The following is a 24,327-nucleotide window of genomic DNA, read 5'->3' on the forward strand; positions in this document are numbered from 1 at the left end:
CTCTTAAATGCATTAAAATCACGCCTAATTATTGCCTGTTTGAACGTGAGTAGGTCGGTATAACTTTCCCGAACTATTTCTGGCCCTTCAGTGTTAATTTGTTGCTGTATATAGTTGGATGCTGGAGTGGAAACTTACTCGGCAAAGTTTACATGTTTAGTTTAATATTTCGACATGGGGTGGGTTCAATATGAACCGTGATTAATTCTTTATAAAGGTGACCGTCGATTTATCTTTGTTAATCCGCACGTCAGTCAACAGAAAAAGATAAACCAGTCCAGATTTTATTATTTCTGAAGAGATGGATTTAGGAGGTCCGCCTGACAGGTCCGGAGCAATTTGTCTTGTCTCCCTTCGGCAAACAATCCGGTGACGTGGGTCTCATTCGGACTTTTTCAGGTTTATTATTATTATTGTCGCCTCAAGGGTCGAACGGAGGGCGCGATTTTTAATTAAAAACCCTCCACTTATTCTCGACGTTATCGTATCGCGTGTAAAACGCTCCCCGAGGGAGCAGTTGCATCTCTCTGCAACGGCCGTTATCCCTTTTCCCTCAGGTGGAGAAAAAAATGGGGTTATGATCGTTTTCCTTGCATCATAACGGGATCCAATATCCAAATGGCAATTTTTTTTTTTGAAATGAAACCGGAAGTTACCGTTCCGAGACAAAGTGCAGCCACCGTAATAAAATTTCCCCATCGGAAAATGCGGGGGCAAATGGAGACCCTGTCGGGCGTAAAATCTTTGAATATAAACCGGATCCGATTCCCCGAAGAAAGGTACATAATTTCTGAAGTATGTAATAATAGGGCCATTTCTTAAATTGAGTTGTCCGCCTTTTGTAGTTGCGGCATGAGAGCCCCCGGGAGACCCTTTTTGGGGGCTTATTGGCTTTCACGTTATGGGGAATGGACTTTGTAGGGCCCCTTTTTTGCTCGTACACGTAAACCTTATTTAAATTTGACCGTTTTATTTCGCTATTGAACATATTTTTCTGTACCCAGAATGGGGAGTCCGAACTGGAAGACATAATCAGAGAGAGAGATCCAGATTCCACCAATCTGTATGCCAGTGTTTTGATCTGAAACAATCATCGAACTCCTTGATAGCTGACATAAAAAAGATAACCGGACCAAAGCGGCGCCCATTAGGGCGCTATCTTAGTGACGCCATAGTTCGGAAACGGCACCATAAAGTCAACCGGAAAACCAGTCGAGTTCTGGAGATATCCAGAGGGCGGGGCGGTCTTCTAGATGCATATAACGACCCCCAACCCCGCGCTATGAATTTTTAAAGTTAAAGTAACTTCTTGTGTTCTTTGTCCGGGATTGGGACGCTAATTTATTTAACACGAAACTATCCGGGAAGTCGCCTTCTCGGTTGTCAGCGTGCATTTCCAGGCCTCGTCGGCTTATCGTTTTATTACCGTCGACACTTTTTTTAAGTGCATCCGAACATAAAAATTCCCCGATAAAATCCGTGAGAATAATTTTTTTTTTAACTTTATTTATTTAACCATAAAGTCGAAAACAAATCACGAAAGGTGCCCCCCCGAATGATCCGGGAGAGCACCCTTATTTTGACTCGGAGAGGGCGAGAGCGTTTTCCGGGCCATTTTCTTTGAAATAAAATATGGAAAATGCCGTACGAGGACCTTTACAATCCTTTTTATCCCGGTTTTTATTCGATTTTACGCCGGTCACACAGAGGGAATTGTGTTTTTTTACGACTGAACGGATATAAATGCCATTTGTGATTTGTTTTGGCGAGAAAAAAACAACGTCCGTCCGCCCCCTCTTTACTACTATTATTATTATTTTTTTGTTCATATATACATTTTTTTTTATATAGACAAAACGTGGGGCTGTTTTAGCCTTTCTTGTTTTGTTATCGCTTATGAATGTAAACATTCGAGCAGGGGTGGAAAACGCGACGCGGGGATGATAAAATGCTTCGTCAACATTGGCCTGATGGCATCGTTTCTCAGTGAACGGGGCCTAATATAGAAAACGATATGGGCAATGGGGTGAAAGTTGTGAAATTGGGGGCAAAATTATAGTTTGTTCAAACGAGGAAAAAAAAACAGGAATTTGAAAGACTATTGTAAGTTTTTTCTTCAAAATACAATAAGAAAATCCGCAAAGTTTTAGCTAATACAGTATCCCAGATATGGTATTTTTTGGAGGCCAATTGTTATCTCACTTTGAAGCGCTCTCATTTCTACCGATTTGCTCAGATTCCATTATAATCTGGTATTTTTATGATCTTTGGGATGATCAGCATGCCGTTGAAATAGTTTGTTTAATATTGAAAAAAAATTATTAAAAAAATTCGCCTACGAACTCATCAAACATTTTTTGAAAATTCTTGATGTATATTTTTAAGGACACCTAAACGCATGCTACCCAAGCAACACACTTTTTATCAATGGCGCCCATAAGGAATTGGGGAATTGTTATTTAATAAAAAAAAGTACACCACTGCATTTTTCTAAAATAAATTTTATTTCTCAAATCCTTGTTTAGTTTCGAGCAAATTTGTATTGTTAAGTTATTAATTAATATGTGATATCGGGGTCATTTTATCACATAGGTGGATGTTATAGGTGGATGATATAAAACAGAACGCAAATACTTATCACGAGACACAGACATTTCAAAAGACAGTAACCAGACATAACTGCAATTTTTATAGCTATACCCCTTAATTTCGAAAAATAAAAAAAGGATTTTTCACGTTTTTCTCGAAAATGTTAAGGTTATATGAGAAAAGTATAGATACAAAAACTATAGATTTTTTTATCGCCTAAAATTTTCTTAAAAAGCATTTTTTTCGCAAGCAAATATTTTCTGCGAAAAAAACGTTTTTCATTAACTCTACGCTTAGCCCCCCACCCACCCCACACAACTTATCAGTATGAAATTGTTTTCAAAAAATCATTGTTTTCCAAAATATTACGCATGACTATCAGCTGATTTCGTCGTTAATATCTAATCTAATAACACAGTTTGTTTATTTAAATTTGATATATTTATATTAATAAATATTTAATAAAAAAATATTATTAGATTGAATATTATGGACGAAGAACAGTGATTTTTCAAAAGAATTTTTTACTGGCCAAATGTTTGGGGTGGGTGGGGGGGGTAAGGGTTTTCTTGATAAAAAACAATTTTTTTGTAGAAAATATGTATTCAATATTTAATTATAATAACACTGTTTATTTAAATTTGATATAATTTTATATATAAATATTTAGTATGAAAACAGCGTTATTAGATTGAATAATATGAACAAAAAACAGTGATTTTTCAGAAGAATTTTATCAAATAATTAAGGTGCAGTTATCGAGTTTAAAAACTAGATATGTAAATGCCGTGTCGATTTTTTTATATTGTAAGAGACCATAAAGCCACTCTACATGTCAATTAAATTTATTTTAATAATTTCAACTGAACCACCTGGACAAAACATTTTAAATTTCAAAATAATTTAAAATTCTTGATGTGTCTTCTTAGGGACACCTGAGCACACGCTCCTGTCTAATTTTCAGGACTATAGTTTACCCAGTTTCCTTGGCATATTAAGAGAAACTTTAAAAACACTCTACATATGAGTTAAATTTATTTTTATTATTTTAACTAGACTACTTGGAAAAAACTGTCCATATCTCAAAAAGTAATCAAAATTTTTTGAAAATTTTTAATCCGTCTTGTACAGGACACCTGAGCGCACATTACTGTCCAACTTTTAAAACTCTACTTTAGCCAGTTTCGTTGGCACATCGGGAGCGACTTTAAAAACACCCTACATATTAATTAAATGAATTTTCCCACTCTCAACTAGGACAAACTTGTCCATATCGCAAAAGCAACTTAAAATTCCTTTGAATTTCAAAAAATTCTGAATCCCATAAAGATTCAAAGTCCCAAAACCAGATTTTCCCGCTGATCTTTCGACTTTCCGTCCGCAGGATGTGCCGGGGGGACGTTCAAGCGAAGAAATATGATTTCTCCGAGTGACATTTTCTGGAAAAGCTACACCGGCAAATATCTGGATACGGTTTATATGATGTGTGCGTGACACGATGATAACATCGAAATAAAGTCGCGGGAGTGAGTTATATTACACGATTGAACATCTGCAGCCTGTCAAATATTATGTCGAAATTTCAATATTTCTGTGGTGCGCTACGGTTTTCCCGTTTAAGTTTAATTTAAAATACATGTCGCTAATATACCAAACTAAGCGTATCATCTGGGGCAATGGGGAATTAAGGATTACCGCCTACCGAAAATTGGGGAAAATTGGGATAATTGAAGGAGACGTCCCGGCATCCGCTCGGGATTAGTTTATAATTTAAATTGCTGCAAGAGCATCGTGGATTCACCTGGCGCGACATTTGTCGCGAAAATAGACAAAAAGTGACGCAACGTTTATCGCGATCGTTTATGGAGGTCATCAACATAACGTTTACAGTTTTATCTTGTCAAAACACAAGCGATTTCACGCTTTATATGGAAGCGAATCTATTTTCTTACGTAATTTATTTTTTAAACGTCCGAAGTGGTCCGCTATTTCGATATAACAAGAAGATATTTTCCCTTACATAAATCCGGGGAGTAATCCAGAAGAAGTGGATAAATATCTCCACATAAGCCCCAAGGATAATCGTTCGGTTCGAAACAAGTTACCCCGGCAATCGGTAAAGACGGGAAAACTCAATTTGCTTTAATAACCAGTTTTCCTCGTTGTTTTCCCCGTCAATATCTCGAGCCCGTGTAATATGATTTTTCCCGCGCCCCGATGCTTTTCTTCTCAATTATCTCCCTATACCGGATGTTTGTAAAAAAAATACTCGAAACGTAGAAGAGATAAACTAGGAATAAAACCGCCATTGCACGGCTTGCTGAAGGTGATAAATTCCTCGGCAGGAAGCCTGGTAATTTGCAGTTATTTATTACAGAACACAAGTATAGATTTTAGTTTTTTTCGCGCCCAGAGCCATATAGGAATAACGGATAATGATTTATTCTTCTAACGGTACGGGGGGACTTTTAACACTCTCCAGGCACCGTGGCAGGAGGAGAAAATGTCTTATTTATTAAGGAATTTGAGAAAAACATCTGGAGAATCGATTTGTTCCGGGAAAAGGGTCCCTAATGATCATCCCAATCTAGAGCAACAGTTATCCAGGTACGGAAAAAAAAACAAAACAAAAAGACCGAGGACAAATGATAAAACATCCAGAGGAGGAGGAGGAGGGCGATGGGCGACGAAAACCGCAAAATGAAACTGGCCGAGGGGCTTTTCTCCGCAAACTGGAAAATTGCCCTGGAAGCGCACGATAATTGACATTTAGGCAATTTAAACCTGGAAATTGGCTCCGAATGGTTCGTGATTGATGCCGGCGTACGTTCGCCTATCCCCGAATCGTTACGCGTCCCCCAAAACGGTCCTTCGGGCCGGAAAAATGATTATTTTAACCGAACGCGAATAATAAATAAAAAAAAAATATTGTTCTCTGGATAATATGGTAATTTATGCGGCGGGGGTATATTAAATTACCGTTTTGGGTGCCGGTGCAACGCGAGATTTATGCGCATATGCGCTCCCTCCCGTTACAGCGAAATAAATGCGCCGCCATTTAAAGAAATAATTGAACATCCACTTTGGACTAGTCGGAATAAAATAACCGGAGGTTGTAACGTACGTCTTCGGCGTGAATAAAAGAATTTTAATCTCAGACTTAAAAAGAGTGCCATCAAGGATTTAAACCTGATTAAAATCCCTTTCGGGGGCGGGTAAAAAATTACGTATTCCCGGCCATTATCCAGGTTCGGTGCCAAGTTTTGATGATACCCTCCATAAATCCCACTCGTATCTTTTCCTCATATCCGACCACTTTCGAATAAATTAACTTTAAATATTCGCCATATCTGTAAAATAATTAAAACTTATGATAATTGATACTTTTGAATACTCCTCCAACATGAACAAATGCATTGAATTTATTTTTATAATTTTAGCTAAACCGCTTAGACAAAACTGCACATATCGCAAAAACTAATCGAAAATTTATTGAAAATTCTTGATGTGTCTTGTTAAGAACACCTGAGCGCACACTACTGTCTAATTTTCAACACTCTAGTTTAGCCAGTTTCGTTGGCATATTGGGATAAACTTTAAAGTCACTCTACATACTAATTAAATTTATTTTTATAATTTTAACCATACCGCCAGGACAAAACTTGTTATATTTCAATAACGAATAACAATTTTTTTTAAATTCTTGATGTGTCTTATTAAGAACACCTGAGCGCACATTACTGTCTAATTTTCAACACTCTAGTTTAGCCAGTTTCGTTGGCACATTGGGAGAAACCTAAAAGTCACTCTACATAATAATTAACTTTTTTTTTACAATTTTAACCAGAGCGCTTGGACAAAACTGCTCATATCTCAAAAATTATCAATTTTTTTTTGAAAATTCTTAATGTGTCTTATTAAGAACACTTGAGCGCAAACAACTGTCCAATTTTTAACACTCTAGTTTAGTCAGTTTCGTTGGCACAATTGGAGTAACTTCAACGTCATTCTACATATTAATTAAATTTTATTTTTATAATTTAAACTATACTGCCTGGACAAAACTGGTTATATCTCAAAAACTAATCAAAAATTTTTCAAATATTATTGATGTATCTGATAAAGAACACCTGAGCGCATATTACTGTCCATTTTCAAAGACTCTGACATATTGATAAATACTTCATTTATTCCCGGCCATTATCCAGGGCCGGTGCCAATTTTTTAAGACAGCCTCCATAAATCCCCTTCTTATCGTGTCCTCCACTTTCGAATAAATTAACAAAAATAACTGGATAATAATTAAAACGTCTGACCTGGAATGTCTGACTAAGGCAGCGGCTGCGGATCCAGAAAATGGATGTTACACCCAGGAATGTCCGCCGCATCATGGATCTTTTCGAATACGCCCTCGACCACGAACAATAAATGCCGGAAATACACATACCCTGGATATTTCCATCTCTATTAAAATTCGACGAGAGTGTGCCAGACATGAAACATATCATATCTGCATAAATATTATTGGGTTTCGAAACGGAAAACGGGGAAAAAAAGAGCGCGGAACGCCTTTCTGAATAGAAGAATCGTTCGAGGCACAAAGAACATCCCTTCCTTTGGATTCGAAAAGATTACTTATCCGGGATCGATAAGCTGGAAAGTTACTATAAAAACCTGCGAGTTTTACCGCCTCGGTGTTCTTTATATGTTGTACGCTCTGGAAATTTTGATAAGTGTGATCGTTCTATGGAAAATACTCGTGCTCGACTAAAATTGCACGATCTAAGTACTCTTGCCAAAACGCCTATTACATCGGCACCTAATAAATTTTTTTTTCAGTGACTGAGCAAAGCAGGGGGTATAAAATCCTGAATATCTCCTTCATTTTTAAATCTTGTGTATTGGTGACCAAACATTATGAATTAAAAACAGTGTTTTGTGGGTAAATTGGTCAATTGCTAAAGAAAACTATTTGTTTTCAGCCAACGTGTCGAATTATATTTAATTCATATGAACTTTCAGATTTTCACTAAGATTTCATTTCCAGCATCCTGAACGGAGAACTAATGTCAGTGTGGACTGTATAGTAAATATGATTTATAGCTCCATACTTTAAAAAAATCAGACCTAATTTTGCAGAAAAGAATACACACTTTTGTTAGTTAAACGACAATATCAAACAAATAAAAGCTCAATAAACATTTGATTCTTTGAAGCTCTTGTGCACCTATACTTCATTTCAAAATTTATTACTCTCTACCTTTTTAAAATAGACTATAATCAAAATTTAAGGGACGGTTATTTTAGGCTGTCGCTTCGCAATTTTTTTAAATCTAAGGCTATTTTTCATTTTAGTGTTGTATTAGAGTGAACAACTTTTACTTATAACGAAAATATAATATATGAAGAGTCTCATAAAAAGTACAAACATCTTTTCGCTCAATGTTCCTACTCTGAACGTAACTTTAATAGCAGCCAGAGATCGTGACGAGCGTAACCCAAAAACATTTATTTCGTGGCCGGCTAGCTCGCCAGATTTATTACCGATTGACCATATCGGGTAAATGTAAATTTACTAAAGCACTTCGTACACCGTACAGTACCGTATTGTAAATAAATGTCGCGAGCGTGTGACCTTTACAATTGTTTTTTAGGTTAATTGCCGCACATAAAAAACATTACCCGAAATTGTTTATTATTTAAATTACATACATAGTGACAATTTAAAGTTTGCTAATTAAAACGGGGCAGAGTATAATTAAGAATGTGCTCTAAGGGCAGTAATTACATGCGTTATTACAATGCATCCTCTCGGCTACAAAAGAAAACGTAATTATACGAGCGGACCTGTTTCATTGTGTTCTCTGTATAGAGTGGCTCCGATTAACAAAAGTGGCAAACATACAAGCCACAGGTGGAGCTCGAACAGAGAAGAGCCAAAAAAAAAATAATTAAAATACAGCACAGGTTTCAGTTATCGATGAATATTGTATTAAGCATGACACCCCGTTGGATTATCGCCGCTCTTTTTGTCTCATTTTCATTTCGTGTGACGCTAATGACAAACTAGCGAATTTTACGTAATCTAATCCACCTCAAGAAACGCTTTCTTTAATAAAAACCCGATCGTTTCGCTTTTAAGGATATCCGGACTGTCGTCGTGAAATAAAGCAATAAAAAAAAATTGATAATCCGGCGCCAACCTCTTCAAACAGAAATCTCGTAAAAAAAAAAATGTTTATTTAGTGAGTAAACTGGGCGCAGTAAAACACGATTTTTAGAGAAACCATAAAAACCCCCGATTTATTCGACGCGGTATTTGAACAGGTAGGTGTATGGTAATCGCTGAAATTTTAAAATCAATATTGGAACGACTAGACTGTCAGAAAACGGTATATTTTCACCTTTTTCAAGGGCGAAAACGCATATTGCGGCCTTAATTGGGCTTCTTAAACCCGAGGCCTCTCTCGAAAATTTATTTACAACCTCGTGTAATTATGAAAGGGCGAGCGACGCCGAGAAATCGATACTTCGCGCAAAGATATTCATTAATTTTGTTTTTCCTTTTTTTTTTGTTCGCTCTTTCTTTATCTCATCGAATTTATAATTAATCGAATAAATCGTGGCCCAGCCACTCCAACTGTATATAAACCAGATTTTAATTTTATATTCGGCTTTTCCAATAACAATTTTATTATGAATATTATTATTACCACTGTTATTTGTGAATATTTCCAGAAAGTCACTGTGATTTACTTTTATTTCTTCACAGTAATATTTAGAATAAATGAATACACACTTTTGCTTATTTTACGAAGTTTGTATATATAATAACAAGCAAATAATTTTGATTTTCTGAACCTCTTATGCGTCTATACTACATTTCAAAATTTATTACTCTCCACCTATTTGAAATAGACTATAGTCAAATTCGATGAGACGGACATTTTAAGCCGTCGCCCCGCTATTTTTTAAAATCTTAGGCTAGTTTTCATTTTAGCGCTGTATTACAGTCTACAACTTTTACTTATAACGAAAATATCTATTAACTAGCGGTGTAATGCACATGGTTTTCAAAAAAAAACAAATAACTTTTCTTAGGAAATCCCTGGTATGCCAACCGTTGAAAATGTATCCCCAAAGGAGCACTTAATAATTTTCACTATATCTAATATTGATTTGACACTCACCGGTATGTAAAAATACATACTCAATTGTGCACGAATGGCCGGCTACCTCACCGGACTTATTATCGATTAAACCAATCGGGTAAATGTAAAGTTCTTGCCTTGATTTTTACCAAGGCCTGTTAAAAAGTCTTTTGATACCTCTAAATATTAGGCAGCACCATTCTTTAAAACAAATCGTTAATTTCAAACAATTTTCTTTAAAAATTGCATTTACCCTGAAAGGAGAACTATGGCCAGTCTCAACTGTATAGTAAATATGATTTACATTAACTCCATGCTTAAACAAAAATTCACAGACTTTAGTTTGCAGAAAACAGAATTTAATAGACACGCAATAACGAACAAATAAAAGCTTATTAAAGTTTCGATTCTTTAAACCCCTTGTGCACCTATACTGCATTTCAAAGTGTATTACTTTCAACCTATTTGAAATAGACTATAATCAAATTCTATGCGACGGTCATTTTGGAACGTCGCCCCGCTATTTTTTAAAATCTTAGACTATTTTTCATATTAGCGCTGTATTACAGTGCTTATACCAAAAATATCTAATAACTAGCGATATATTATACAGGGTTTCCAAAAAAAAAGCCAATTAATTTAGAATTTCTCTTACAAAAATTCCCTGGTATGCCAACCATTGAAAATTTAATTATTCCACCCACGGGCACTTAATAATTAAATTTTCACTTTATCTAATATTGATCTGGCACCCACCGGTATGTAAAAATACGTACTCAAGTGTGCGTGAATGGCGGAATATATTTGCTTACTATTAACATGGTATCGCACTTGAAAAATGAATGCCAGGGGGTCATTCTAAGTTCAAGAATGTCCGTGAATCATAAGTTTTTCCATTCTTGGAATATTCGATGTAGTCAATAGGTGATAAATCTGGCAAGTTGGCAGGCCGCGAATCAAATGTTTTCGGGTTCGTTCCAGATAATAAACTCATTTAATCTCGGATATTTTTAGGTCCTGGCAAAAGACACGAGGTGATAATAAGATCAATCAGTTAAAAGGGGTGAACCAAACAAACTCCCACTTGAATCCAATTAAAATTCCCATAAAAAAAACCTTATGGAATTATTAATCGGGCAATATTTGCCAGAGTTCTCCCACACGTTATTGTTAGTTTATTTCGCGGAAAACTTAATTTATTTCGGGATAAATCGCGTAACGCGCGTGTCTAATTAGGATTTTTTTTCGAATGGGAAATTGCGAATTTTAAATTGCAAATTTGGTGAGCAAAGACAAACCCGACCGAGGTCCGGTCGGTATTATGGAAATCGGCGGTGCGTTGTGGTGTCATCCGTGAAATTATTGAATTTAAAAACAAATTTCGATTTAATTGGTGACTGGGTTTGATCGACGGCTTTGTAATAGGCATTAGAGATTTTTTAGGAGAACATCCCTTTATATGGGGAAACTGCTAAAGAAAAACGAGGGTGTCGCGGTAAATTCCAAAGCGTTCTCTCGTTTTAAATTAGATCGACTTGTGGCGAGAAAAATGCACTCGAAATGCAATTATCGCATCGCTATTTTTAGTGTCGGGTTTGTTTGGGAGAATTCGCGGATTGCTAAAATATGTTTACGCATTTTTTCGCTTTTGGCGCATGTTTGCACAACCGCCGCGCTTGTTTACCTTTTGCTGATTGTGTATGTGCAACCATAAAATTCCCCCCCATATATTGGATTATGGCTTGATAGATTGAACCGGGAGGGAGGCAAATATTGTCAAGGATATTATGAAGGAAATTGAGGAAAAACCCATTATAAACATTTAAACAAAACGATTTTTCGACATCTCCCCCATTTATTATATATCGCGGGGGTATTTACGGCCCTTTGTTATGGTTATCTGCGAAAAAAAAGAAGGTTCAATTTATGAGGCGAAATACCTCCCCGGGGAGAAGCTATCCAGAGTTCGGGCGAGGCAGTGAAAGACGTTTAGAAAACATCGAAAACACTCCCTCTATATTGGATATTTATTGGGTGATATGGCGGGCCATGATCACTTTCTAGATTCAGCTATCAAAAGTTTTTTCTTAAGCAATTTGACGGCTCGAAGGACCAATTTAACAAGCTAATAGAATCTTTCATTGTTATATTAATTGCTGCAATCGGTGCTGAGATATGGCCATTTGAATTTTGCTTCACATTAGAAGACCCTTGCTGCCTTAACCTTGTTCTGGTGAAGCCACAATCATGAAATAAACTTTTTTGGTTTACAATGGCTTTATTTAACACATTAATAATAAATTTTATACTACAAGCCCACTGCTATTTAATAAATCAAAGCTGTTAAACAAATCACGGTTAAAGTAGAGAAACAATAAAGAAATTAAAAAAAAGCACGGAGAAACGTGATAACCCTTGAGGAAAAACCTTAATAAACTTCTACATAAAGCTTGTAAAGCGACACTTTTTATATTTCTGGATAGTTTAAGAGCCAAACCCTGAATCCTGGTGAAGGACTATCCAGAATTCGTCCTTGCAGCGAAAATATCATTGCCAACAAGTCACTGACTACTATTTTGTTAAAAAAGCTAAAGAACAATAAACGTAATGGCAAGAAAAACTAAATAAGGTACACAAACAATAAAGAAACGTATCTAGAAACATCACAGCTTTAAGGAAAATTGCGAAATAATTCCTGTGAGCAAAAAGTCCCTTCGAAATGAGTCACGACACTAAAAACGCTCATAACTTCTTTGAAAGTTGAGCTACAGTGATGAGCATTAGAACAAAACTTGATAACTGATTGATTATCTATAAGATTCTATTAAAATCATTTTTATTAAAACAGCCTTTAACGAGTTACGGCCATTTGAATTTTGGTTCACGTCACAAGACCCTTGCTGCCTCAATCTCAAGGTTTCTCGTTAATAACTCTTGTTCTGCTGAAGCCACAATCATGAAATAAACTTTTTTGGTTTACAATGGCCTTATTTAATACAATTATAATAAATTTTATGCTGCAAGCCCACTGCTATTTAATAAATCAAGGCTGTTAAATAATTCACGGTTAAAGTAGAGAAACAATAAAGAAATTAAAGAAACGCACGGAGAAACGTGACAACCTTTGAGGAAAAACCTTAATAAACTTTTAAATAAAGCTTGTAAAGCGACACTTTTTATGTTTCTGAATAGTTTAGCAGCAAATCCTAAATCCTGGCGAAGGACTATCCAGAATTTGTCCTTGCAGCGAAAATATCATTGCCAACAAGTCACTGAGCACTATTTTATTAAAAAAGCTAAAGAACAATAAACGTAATGGCAAAAAAACTTAATAAGGTACAAAAACAATAAAGGAATTAAAGAAACGCATCTAGAAGCATCACAGCTTTGAGGAAAATTGCGAAATAATTCCTGTGAGCAAAAAGTCTCTTCCAAATGAGTCACGACACTAAAAACGCTTATAACTTCTTTGGGAGTTGAACTACAATGATGAGCATTAGAACAAAACTTGGTAACTGATTATCTACCATATTCTATTAAAATCAATTTTATTAAATCAGCCTTTAACGAGTTACGGCCATTTGAATTTTGCTTCACGTCACAAGATTCTTGCTGCCTCAAACTCAAGGTTTTTTGTTGATAACTCTTGTTCTGTTAAAGCCAGAATCATGAAATAAACTTTTTTGGTTTACAATGGCTTTATTTAATACATTAATAATAAATTTTATGCTACAAGCCCACTGCTATTGAATAAATTAAAGCTATTAAACAAATCACGGTTAAAGTAGATAAACAATAAAGAAATTAAAGAAACGCACGGAGAAACGTGACAACCCTTGAGGAAAAACCTTAATAAACTTCTACATAAAGCTTGTAAAGCGACACTTTTTATATTTCTGGATAGTTTAAGAGCCAAACCCTGAATCCTGGTGAAGGACTATCCAGAATTCGTCCTTGCAGCGAAAATATCATTGCCAACAAGTCACTGACTACTATTTTGTTAAAAAAGCTAAAGAACAATAAACGTAATGGCAAGAAAAACTAAATAAGGTACACAAACAATAAAGAAACGCATCTAGAAACATCACAGCTTTAAGGAAAATTGCGAAATAATTCCTGTGAGCAAAAAGTCCCTTCGAAATGAGTCACGACACTAAAAACGCTCATAACTTCTTTGAAAGTTGAGCTACAGTGATGAGCATTAGAACAAAACTTAATAACTGATTGATTATCTACAAAATTCTAGAAAAATCATTTTCATTAAATTAGCCTTTAACGACTTACGACTATTTGAATTTTGGTTCACATCACAAGACCCTTGCTGCCTCAAACTCAAGGTTTTTCCTCGATAACTTTTGATCCACTTACGTTATAATAATGAAATTTTCACTTAAAGGCAACAATAGCTTTCAAAACCTTACAACCCAATATTAAACAAATTTACGCAATATTTTCGGAAATATATGAGTTTTTAGGTGACGGCGCCGAAGAAGGTCGTCTACACGTAATGTACCTGCCACAATAAAATAAATCCTAGAACATATCTTGACCCAGTTAGAAGACAAATCCGAACTATAAGTACACAGTTCATATCTTATTATCTTTGCCTTGTGTCGTGCTCGTTTCACATACACACAATATGTAAATAAAGATTTCAATAATTACGAGCCCAGTTTACCGTCGCCGCAAAATGTTTTCACATGACCCAAACGTTATTATTAGGAACAATTGATGCGGTTTACTTTGCCAATACCGAATATACAGATGATGTTACGCTTTATGCTGAAATTATTGCGTAATTACGTATCGGTTTATGTATACCTGATATTATCCGTCCCGGTAAATCCAGAAAATATTCACGTCCGGGATGTATGTACGTCCGATCTTATTTCGGATTCCGGACGCGTACCTTTTTCGAAGGGCTTTACTGAGTAACGTCCCGTATCCATCTCCGGATCCACGTAAAACATTCCTCTGGATCTCTTTCGGCTGTAGGGAAATGTACAGCTGCTAGTTTATTAGTTGCCAGTTTTATTTTATTGGCTCAATTGAATAATGCCAATAACGAGCCTTAGTAGATTTGTTAAATAAAAGTTATTTCGTCCTTCTAGATGGTTTAGATCAAGAGATATCGAGGTTAAGGGGTGTTAAGGGGTTGAAACTTAATGCTGGTAATCTATCATGTACAATTCGTCAAGTATTAGTGTATAATACACGCAAAAAATGCATTAAATTTATCCCACGCGTTGGGCGCCAAAATATCTATACTGCTCTAAATTTGAAAATATTTATTTCTTGGAAAATAATGTTTTCTCAAGGGTACTGAGGTGTGGAAAGTGAGCTGGACAAAAAAATAGATAAAATTACGAATTTTCGATTTTGAAAACTGGAAGAAATCGCGCCTGGAGCGAGAAAAATAACTGAAATTTAACGATTTTTTTTGTGTTGGCACCCGCGATGGAATGTCACATGTGCGCACATTTAATCGCTTTTTAAACAACGTTTACGGGCTATAAATCCGGATTTGAGGCGCGCTATGCGAAATATGCGCCGTGCAAATTTACTCGCCCGAGTTAATTAAATATTGGAATAAACTCGGGTGTTTTTTTCTGTTAGTAGTTTTTGCGGAAAAATAGGGGATTTTCTTATACGGAGGGTTCATATATCACCGTTTAATAAAAAGTAGGATTTATGGAGCTCGAGACGGGTACTTTTTGCATTTACCCAAGACCAGGGCCGCGTGTCACCGATGCCCAAGGCAAATAAAGAAAAATCTACGAACTTTTCTGATTTATACAAATGCGGCAATGGAGACAAATTGCGGATTTAAACTCGCAATAAGCGAACCGAAAAAAAAAACGACGGCCACCTGTATATTACTCCAAAGTTTACATTTCGGGCCTCAGCCATAAAATCGACATCTGCGTTTATTTCTGCACTATAAAGTTATTTTTAGTGGGAACGGTGCCAACTTAAATAAACACGGACTGTTTTAATTTGATTTTTGTGATTTAAACTGTTGCTACTGACCTAGAGACCCCCTAAACCCCGGATTAACGCACGTTATAACCCTGAATTTTAAACCACTACGGCGTCCGTCTATTCTTAACCACGGAACTGCGTGTATGTTTGTTTGTAGGTATAAATCGGGTTTTTTAACAGAAAAGCCCGATACGGGAAAAAGCTTTATGGCCGTGCGTGGGTGGGGAAAGAGAAAGCTTTCCGCACGAACGACTTATATATATATACGATCGCCGATAAGGTTTCTATTAATTTAAATTAAAAAAAAAAAACTTGGGATGGTGCAACAGAACTCTTTTCTGAATAAAACTGTTTTTGTTTCATTTTAATCACTCCAATAGGTTTTTGGATATCTTATATTAAAGTACCCAAGGTATTCAATAGAGACACGGTCAAATGCCTTGGAATAGTCATAGATTTATCTAATTTTGTCCCCCGATGTATTGAAAAGAATTTTGTGGTCTCAGGCCGTGTAATTTATATAAAACCGAATTTTAACCAAAATAACCGCGATCCTATCGTTTATTTACACCGCGGCGACTTTATCAGAAAATTTATCGTAATCTCCTTATCTCGCAGCCTCGGTCGCGTCTATGAACCTTTAATCCTGTTTTCGGCACGAATTTACACAATAAAATTCCAGAAATTGAAAAAAAAAATCATCAACATCGTCAGACGCGCTTACCTAATCGAAAACCGGCCAAAAACCAAACCAGGGCCACACATCCCCGCATCATCATCATCATGATCATCATCGTACCGCAGGACAGTTTTACCAGTAAAAAGAAAATTAATCCGCGCTTAAACCATCACGCACTTATTCGCATTTTTCGTCTTTTTTTTCCTCAAAAAAAAAATAAATAAAACCCGGTAAATTACGCACGTAGTAATTTGAGGTTATGGCAGTACCACGAACGGCGGAGGGGGAAGGGGGACGCGAACAGTACTTAACCGGCAAACGTACATGCAAAGACTGGGCTTTGGTAAATTATAGTGGAAGCAGCATAGGCGCGTTAAACGGTGTTTATTTGCACCGTTGCCGCGCTTTTTTTTGAATTTTCCCTTTTCAGGATTTTTGAAATTTAGTTTTGAGCAGTGAAAACAACAGTTTAAACAAGAGGGAAAATTTAGTTTTCTTTTACTTGGAATTTCAGTTTTTCCAGCGGCTGAGATTTAATAAGCAGCGACCTATGCGTGCACAGCATCTAATTTTCATCATAACGAAAAAAACAAATATATTGTGAAAATTTATGAAGAAAGAAATCAATTCTTAAAAAAAATTCTTGTTTCTTTTTTCTTAAAAGAGAAAATTAAATTTCCTTGGCATGGATTGAAAGTCTGATACATTGGCTTTTATTTACTATAACAGTTTGCTACACATGTATATTTGGCATGCTGATTATTCTTTTTTGTATGATAAATATTATTATATGACAAAGATCAAAAATTGTTAAAAATTATATGGAAAAGTGTGCATACGAGTTCGTGAAAGACCTTAAGCTTTGAATCCTCCTATATATAGAACAACTTGGCTCAAACGCTTTCAAAAAAGAAAGTCTAAGAAAGAAAGATTTTTCTATGCCTAAGAGTTTAATGAAAAATAAAACACTGAATTTTTATTAAAACTTGACCAAGTGCACTTCTTTGCATAGCATTAATGAAAATAAAATAGCAAATAAAAAATGGCACATTTATATTAATTATCGGAGGATATTACGATTTTTCTGCATGTCTAAATATTACATAAAGTTGCGTTCAATTACCCTGATTTAAAAAAGTCAAAGTTACGCTTAATTGCTGTAAAAATAGGGTAAAAAATCATCCTATTCCATTTGAAAACGATCACCATTCATACTTTCTTAGAAAAAAAAAAAAAAAAAAAAAAAAAACTTGATATACAGCGGGATGTTTAACGTTACATATTTTATATTTGACAAAGTTCTGCCAATCACCTCCCTTACCTCCAGCTAGCCTCACTTGGACCCATCATACATCGGAGGGAAAATTGCTTAGTCCCATATTTTCTAATTTCTTACAGGCAATTGAAGTATGCTTAAGTGTCAATCGTACTGCCAAAGTTATTTGGATTATTTTCCTAAAAATTTGAAGTTATTTCCGATATCATTTTTGAAGAGAAGAAGTTTTTGTCTTGTGTTATCTTGTTGACGTTTTTTTTTTTCTTCTAAGTACTTCAGCCATGTTTTGATCTCTTCCAGGCAATTAAAGTGTATACTTAAGTGTCAACCATAGAACGTTGTATTTATAAATATTACAACGATAGAGTAATACTACCCTATTCTTTAGTGTAAACACTGATGGCGCTATTTATTTTCTCAATCAAAACAAACAAATGACTAATGTTTGTAAACTACCTGTCCTGTCTTGTCCTGTTGTAAACAAGACTCTGATTGGGTGGACCACATCATGTGACAATATTTTGCAGTGTCAAGCTTACGTATAATACAGGTACGTTCTATACAGTTTAGACAACACCAATTGCAAAAAAAGACTGAGACCTGGTCCATTGAGACCTTTTTTTGCATTTTAGCATTAGCATTTTAGTAAGGCTACAATTTCGGTAATTTCACTCTCCTATAATGGTAAAAAAGGACTCACTCATGTGGTGAAATGAAAGATGTGATTATGTTATAAGATTTTGTACTGTGATGTAGCATTTGGTATACGGTATACCAGTAAATACAACATTTCAACACGTTAAAATCCATTTCTTTTGATAACATTTTGACTGTTGCAAAATTTAATTGAAATTCTGAAAAATGATCATCACTGCTGATAATAAGCTCGTAAAGTCGAACCAGTCACACAATTTACTATAAAGATAAAGGTTTAAAAACCGCATATTTATGCTAATTATAATAAACGTATCTGTCAAGAGGAACCGGAAAAAATCATCGAACCCGAGTTGTTTGAAAAAAATAATGAAATATTATACAAATTTCCCACAAATTACTGCAGCACAAATCTGCAACAGTATCCACAGTCTATTAGTCTCATAATGTAAGGAAAAAAAACTGATACTCACAATATATAAAACCGATGCAATCCTCCTCGCCTAATTTTTCAGTACCTCGGCAACGTCGCCATCAAAAACCCGCGTTATGATCCATATAATCGATGGCACGTAAAAAAAAAATAAAAAGGTATAAAACAAAACTAATAAATCCGATGCAGCGGAAGAACGTAAACGAGTAAAGGTACAAAATGGGGCCCAGCAGGGCGCGGTGGCGAGGGCATTCCTTTAAAAGGCAATAACTTAAAATTAGCCTGGATTTGGGTTAGGCTACGTGCCCAAAATAACGGCCTTTTCGCTAAATTAGTTTCCACCGAGCTGATCCTAATCGTCAAGAATTTCCTCAATGTTTTTTCGACTTCACCCCTTCTTTTCCCCCTCATTGAGCCTTAGGGGCCAACATGTGACACCACTGGAAAACGCCAGACGTCCAGAATTCAATTTCCAGGAATTTTAACTAATACATTACATAGTTCTTTTGCTGGGCTCCTTATCGTTACTTTGAAATCAGCTCATCTGTTTTTGTGTGGGATTTTATTGATGCGTGGCTTTTTTTTATGGTATATTAAAGACCCCTTCCCCCTTTCACTTCTCCGAAACATAATTTCGATATCGATAATTTCTACATCTTATTATAACGGGTGTTTTACAATTACGTGACAGCATAATGAACATGGTTAAGGAAATTTTTGAATATTAGTAAGAAGACCCTTGTTCCTTGTCTCAACCTCAAGGTTTTTCGTTGATAACTCTTGATTTGCTGAAGGTACAACATGAAATAAACTTTGTTTGTTAACAATGATGATCACACATTGATAATGAATTTTATGATATAAAACCACTGCTAGTTTAGAAATCTCAGCTGTTAAATAAATCACTTGGTTAAAGTAAAGGAACAATAAAGAAATTAAAGAAACGCACGGAGAAACGTGACAATCCTTGAGGAAAAATTTTAGTAAATTTGCAAGTAAAACGAACTACTAAGGATAACTCGGTAGTTTTATTTTTAGGAATCCCTGGTTTTTTCTATTGTACGCTTTGAATTATGTTCCATTTATGATGACCGGTTAGAAGTTTCTTAATAATAATAATAATGTATTTATTTAGCTTAAGCTGAAAAAGGTAATACATAATATATAGATAATATTATACATATTTAAGAAAAAAAACTTAAAAATTTAAGCCTAAAATAAAATAGCAAAAATAAAACAAAATACGAGTTAGAATTCTAAAACTAATATAAAATAAATATAAATACGAAACAACAACTACACAAACAAGGGTAATAAGGATAAACCGGTAAATGTATAAATAATGATGACTTAAAAATAACTAAAAATTACTGTTTAAAAATGTATAAATAAAATGAAACAACTAAAACTAAGAATACACTACTGTGCTATCGCGAACTTTAACCCAATAATTCCTCTTATTATATACTTTAAAAATTGTTTAATTTATAATGATCCACTAGTAGTTTTTTTAGAAACCCCTAGTTTTTTCATGATACATTTTTTTAATCGACGCGGTTTAACTAGACTTCCAGTTTTCAAAATTTTCCAACGTCCAGCATTCAATTTGCAGGAATTATTACTGAGGAACATGTTACCCAAGCAACATATTATTATCGTTAAATAAATATTTATTCAAGAATTAATAAAAAATAATTAAAAAAGGTTTAAATGCGAAAATTTTAAAAAGTACTTACTTAAATTGCCTCAAACCAAGTACCCTTGTAAAAAGAATTAAAAGACTTTTCCAAGGAGGTATCACTCCACCCCCCTGCCCATTTAAGATTTTAGGGGTAGTGCCACCCCCGCTTAGGGGGTTGTAGGTGGGAAAGTGATTTTGTGATTATTAAGTGTCCCCCTCAAAATTTTTTTTTTAAAAAGTCAATGGACTGCCCGTAATTGGCTCTGTATCGTTTTCGATGCGCCACCCAGTATTTAAAATTATATTAAATTTAAATAAATAATGTTATTAAATTAAATATTAAATATATATTTTCTACAAAAATATTGTTTTTCATCAACACAACCCTTACGCACCCCCACCCACCCCAAACATTTGCCCAGTAAGAAATTCTTTTGAAAAATCACCGTTTTTCGTCCATATTATCCATTCTACTAACGCTGTTTTTAGACTAAATATTTTTATATAAAATTGTATTAAATTTAAATAAATAATGTTATTAAATTAGATATTGAATATAAATTTTCTGCAAAAACATTGATTTTTCGTCAACACAACCCTTACGCCCCCCCACCCACCCCAAACATTTGCCCAGTAAGAAATTCTTTTAAAAAATCAGCGTTTTTCGTCCATATTACCCAAACTAATAACGCTGTTTTTAGACTAAATATTTACATATAAAATTATATTAAATTTAAGTAAATAGTGGTATTAAATTAGATATTGAATATGCATTTTCTGCAAAAACATTGTTTTTCATCAAGACAACCCTTACGCCCCCCCACCCACCCCAAACATTTGCCCATTAAGAAATTCTTTTGAAAAATCATCGTTTTTCGTTCATAATATCCACTCTAATAGCACTGTTTTTGAATTATTAAATATTTATTAATGTTGCTTGGGTACATAGTTTTTTTGCTCTGCTCCCTATCGTTACTTTGTAATCTGATTTGTTGATGCATGACTTTTTATGATGTATTAAAATCCCCTTACCCCCTTTCACTCCTAATCAATGCCTCCCCCGAAACAAAGGGGGAGGGCTCCTCAATAATTTCGACATCCCATTACAAAGGGTGTTTTGTTACGTGACAGGATAATGGTCCTGGGGTGTAACATGTTTTAGGAATTATTAGTTGTTGTCCTGATACTGCACTATTATAACTTTAAAGCTTCCAATATTTTAATTTACGAAAGCAGCATTTTTCCTCCTGAAATAATCTTCAGATCCCTCCCTAAATCTGCGCCTATATTGACTTTTTCCAAACGACCCTTACACGAGACTGGAAAAAGGGGATGTTTGACAAAATAAGCCCCTATTCGTATAATAGGGAAATTTAAGACAATAAGGGCCCTTAAAATGGCTTTTTATTAAATTTTAAAACAGTAAAACGTGAAAATAAACCGTGTTCGCTTGAACGTAAAATTCCGCAAAAACAAAACATTGTACGCCGGTGCATATATGAATTTTTGTTATCGTAGGGCATAAAAATTGCACTCTATGCCCCAACCCCCTTCACTGCCTCCCTCCCCCTCTGGACTCCGTTAATAAAAATAAACCCTACGCGGAGCGTATATTTTTAAAAAAAATATATATAGAAAAAAAAAGTGATTGTTTGGATATCGCCGAACGGGGTATGTATGTACGTTTGGGTATTTTTTAGGGGTTGAACGTTTATTTTAATGATGAGAAAAATCAACTAAATGTTTTAAAAGGGCTTAAATTGCACTTTCGTGGAACGTTTTAGGGATTACCCCAGGGACCCGGGGCCGAGCTGATTAATTCAGTTTTATAGTGGCCCTCAGACGGTAATTTTCCCCAAGACTTTTCCGGGGTGAGCGGGGGGAATTGGGTAGGAAAATTGCTTTATAATTAAATGTTTGTATTTTAGATCTTGATTACTTAAGGGCCATCGGATTACTTTCTGTTAATTTTCATGGAATTTCGTAATGGACACGGCTTGTTTGTATACTAATTGGGAAACTTGGACAGGCAAAGGGTGGGGATGTTTAGGAGGGTTGTTTACGATGCGTAGTGTTTTTTTACTATGTATCATTAAGGAAGGTCTTTTATCAGAATTCATTATTTTCCATAGGAAAGTCAGGAAACTGTGAATCAGTACAACTGAAAAAAGTCAATTTTCTCAAAAAGTATCAAGGTTACCGAATTGAAATTTTTTTTTGCTATGTATCGTTCTTGAAAATCTAATTAAAAAACTCTTATTACAAAATTCTCTATATCCCATAGGAAAGCTAAGAAAAAATAAATATATGTAATTTCCATAAGAACACCTGTACTACAGCTAAAGGGTCACTTCCTATTTTTTTATGGGAAATCTGTAGATCCGAAAATAAAATTATTTTCATAAAAGTTGTTTAACTATATAAGAGCTATCGCTGGAATAAGAAAATTTAATTCTGTTCCCCACTGAGCGCGAGAAAATCATGAAAAATCTGTTCCAGGACAAATTCATTTTAATTTAATGCCTCATACAGCGGTAGAAAACCTGGAAAAGCTAAGACTTACCCAGAAAAACATGAATTCACCTTGCTCCCCTGCCTATTCCGAACTATAAGTTATTAAACCCCCATTTGTTAATAGTTAACGAGACCCCGGAAAACGAAAAAGCTTCGTGGAAAGCCCTTGAAAGGGCCCTTTATGTTCGCCCTGCATGCGTGGGGAGGATTTTCTCGCATGCAAAACGTTAAGTAGAGAAACAGTTTCATGTTTATTTCTACGAGACATAATCCCCCTCCAAAAAAAATATATATTAAAAACCCTCAAAAAAAGGGTTGCCCCACGTTATTTCCTTAAGTCGTTCGTCTGTGGGATAATGGGAAAAGGCCCAGGTGATAAATTGGGGTCGCGGCGTAAAAAGAATCTCCCTGATTACCATAATAAATTAAATCAAGCGGCATAAAGGGATGTTTTTACGAGTAAGGGAGGGCATAAACAGCCTTACTTAACGTACGTCATACACCGACAATCTGAAAGGGTTATGGGGCAATCAAAACGCATACAATGTGCCAACACGGTGCGGTTTATTAACTTTATGCTTCAATTTTACCGAAGGCCGTTACGAGAACGTTAAAAACGCCGATTAAAAATACAAGAAAAACGCACCATCGTTTCACCATTCGCGCTTTGGGTGATTTCGACTGGCCCTTCAGGTAGTAACGGCCCTTAAAGATCAACACCATGGCGACGATCACCTGGAGGGTCATAGAGATCGATAGCAGGATAACGTTAACGTAAAACGTGGGGCCGTTACGGTTAAATTCGACGTTGTAGCGCAGTTGGTTCGCGTTGGCCAAGATGAGGGACACGTCCATTAAACCTGGAAAATTTTATTATTTATTTTTCGGGTGAGGATGAAGATTAAAACTGCATATTTTATTATGTGGGGGGTCGGAAGTTGCGGTTTTAATTACGTTTATGTACCGGGGAGGATTTTACCTTGGGAGATGGTCTTTTTAGCCACTAGCTCGTACGGGGATTCGGGCCCAGGCTCCTCTGCAAGATCTAAGTCGATTAAATCATGGAAGTCTTCTCTGGAAAGTACGATTTTTGCCTTAATGTCTTGTTGGGGGCCGTCTGTTTCATCTGCGTCACCTTCCAGGGTGTTTTCTGCTAAAAAGATTGTGATAATGGAATTTCCATGCTAGGCACACATTTCATGAACCTTCTCGCACTGGAAAATCCTCTTTTTCTTCTTCGGAAATCATTTCACTTTACCACGCACTTCACTCGCAAGACCTACATCTAATACTGAAACGAATTGATAAAAACCGAAACCGCCATATATCAGGAGCTTATCGTGGCCTCCGACCGCATCCATCGTGTTT

The 24,327-nt window shown here is 35.5% G+C and overlaps 2 protein-coding genes across 4 annotated transcripts in view; both read right to left on the reverse strand.

Annotated features, from left to right (window-relative positions):
- The window catches only part of LOC126747632 (cysteine-rich motor neuron 1 protein-like), a 42,675-nt gene extending 25,948 nt beyond the window's left edge, over positions 1 to 16,727 (reverse strand). For both annotated transcript variants that reach the window (XM_050456381.1, XM_050456380.1), the window contains exon 1: positions 16,447 to 16,727. In XM_050456381.1, the coding sequence (XP_050312338.1) occupies positions 16,447 to 16,516 (70 nt within the window). In that variant the 5' untranslated portion in view covers positions 16,517 to 16,727. The remainder of the gene's footprint in view (positions 1 to 16,446) is intronic.
- Positions 16,728 to 23,504: 6,777 nt separating this feature from the next.
- On the reverse strand, positions 23,505 to 24,269 carry LOC126747467 (ninjurin-A-like). Of its 2 annotated transcripts, none has more exons than XM_050456131.1 (3): positions 24,165 to 24,269; positions 23,939 to 24,109; positions 23,505 to 23,819 (listed from the first exon to the last, which is right to left on the reverse strand). In XM_050456131.1, exons 1-3 carry the CDS (start codon positions 24,205 to 24,207, stop codon positions 23,533 to 23,535), a joined length of 501 nt encoding a protein of 166 aa, XP_050312088.1. In that variant the 5' UTR covers positions 24,208 to 24,269; the 3' UTR covers positions 23,505 to 23,532. The 2 variants fall into 2 exon arrangements, with proteins under 2 accessions (XP_050312088.1, XP_050312087.1); XM_050456130.1 differs by having other exon boundaries at positions 23,939 to 24,112; positions 24,165 to 24,259.
- Positions 24,270 to 24,327: the final 58 nt, after the last annotated feature.

This window comes from Anthonomus grandis, chromosome 19, assembly GCF_022605725.1.
Source record: "Anthonomus grandis grandis chromosome 19, icAntGran1.3, whole genome shotgun sequence".
NCBI classification, from domain to species: domain Eukaryota; kingdom Metazoa; phylum Arthropoda; class Insecta; order Coleoptera; family Curculionidae; genus Anthonomus; species Anthonomus grandis.

Bases quoted from the DNA above. Each gene is read 5' to 3' on its own strand.
- LOC126747467 (XM_050456130.1), bottom strand. From the start codon at position 24,207: ATGATTTCCGAAGAAGAAAAAGAGGATTTTCCAGTGCGAGAAG. The intron at 24,113-24,164 runs GTTCATGAAATG...CAATCTTTTTAG, and splicing joins GGATTTTCCAGTGCGAGAAG to CAGAAAACACCCTGGAAGGT. The intron at 23,820-23,938 runs GTAAAATCCTCC...AAAATTTTCCAG, and splicing joins TAAAAAGACCATCTCCCAAG to GTTTAATGGACGTGTCCCTC.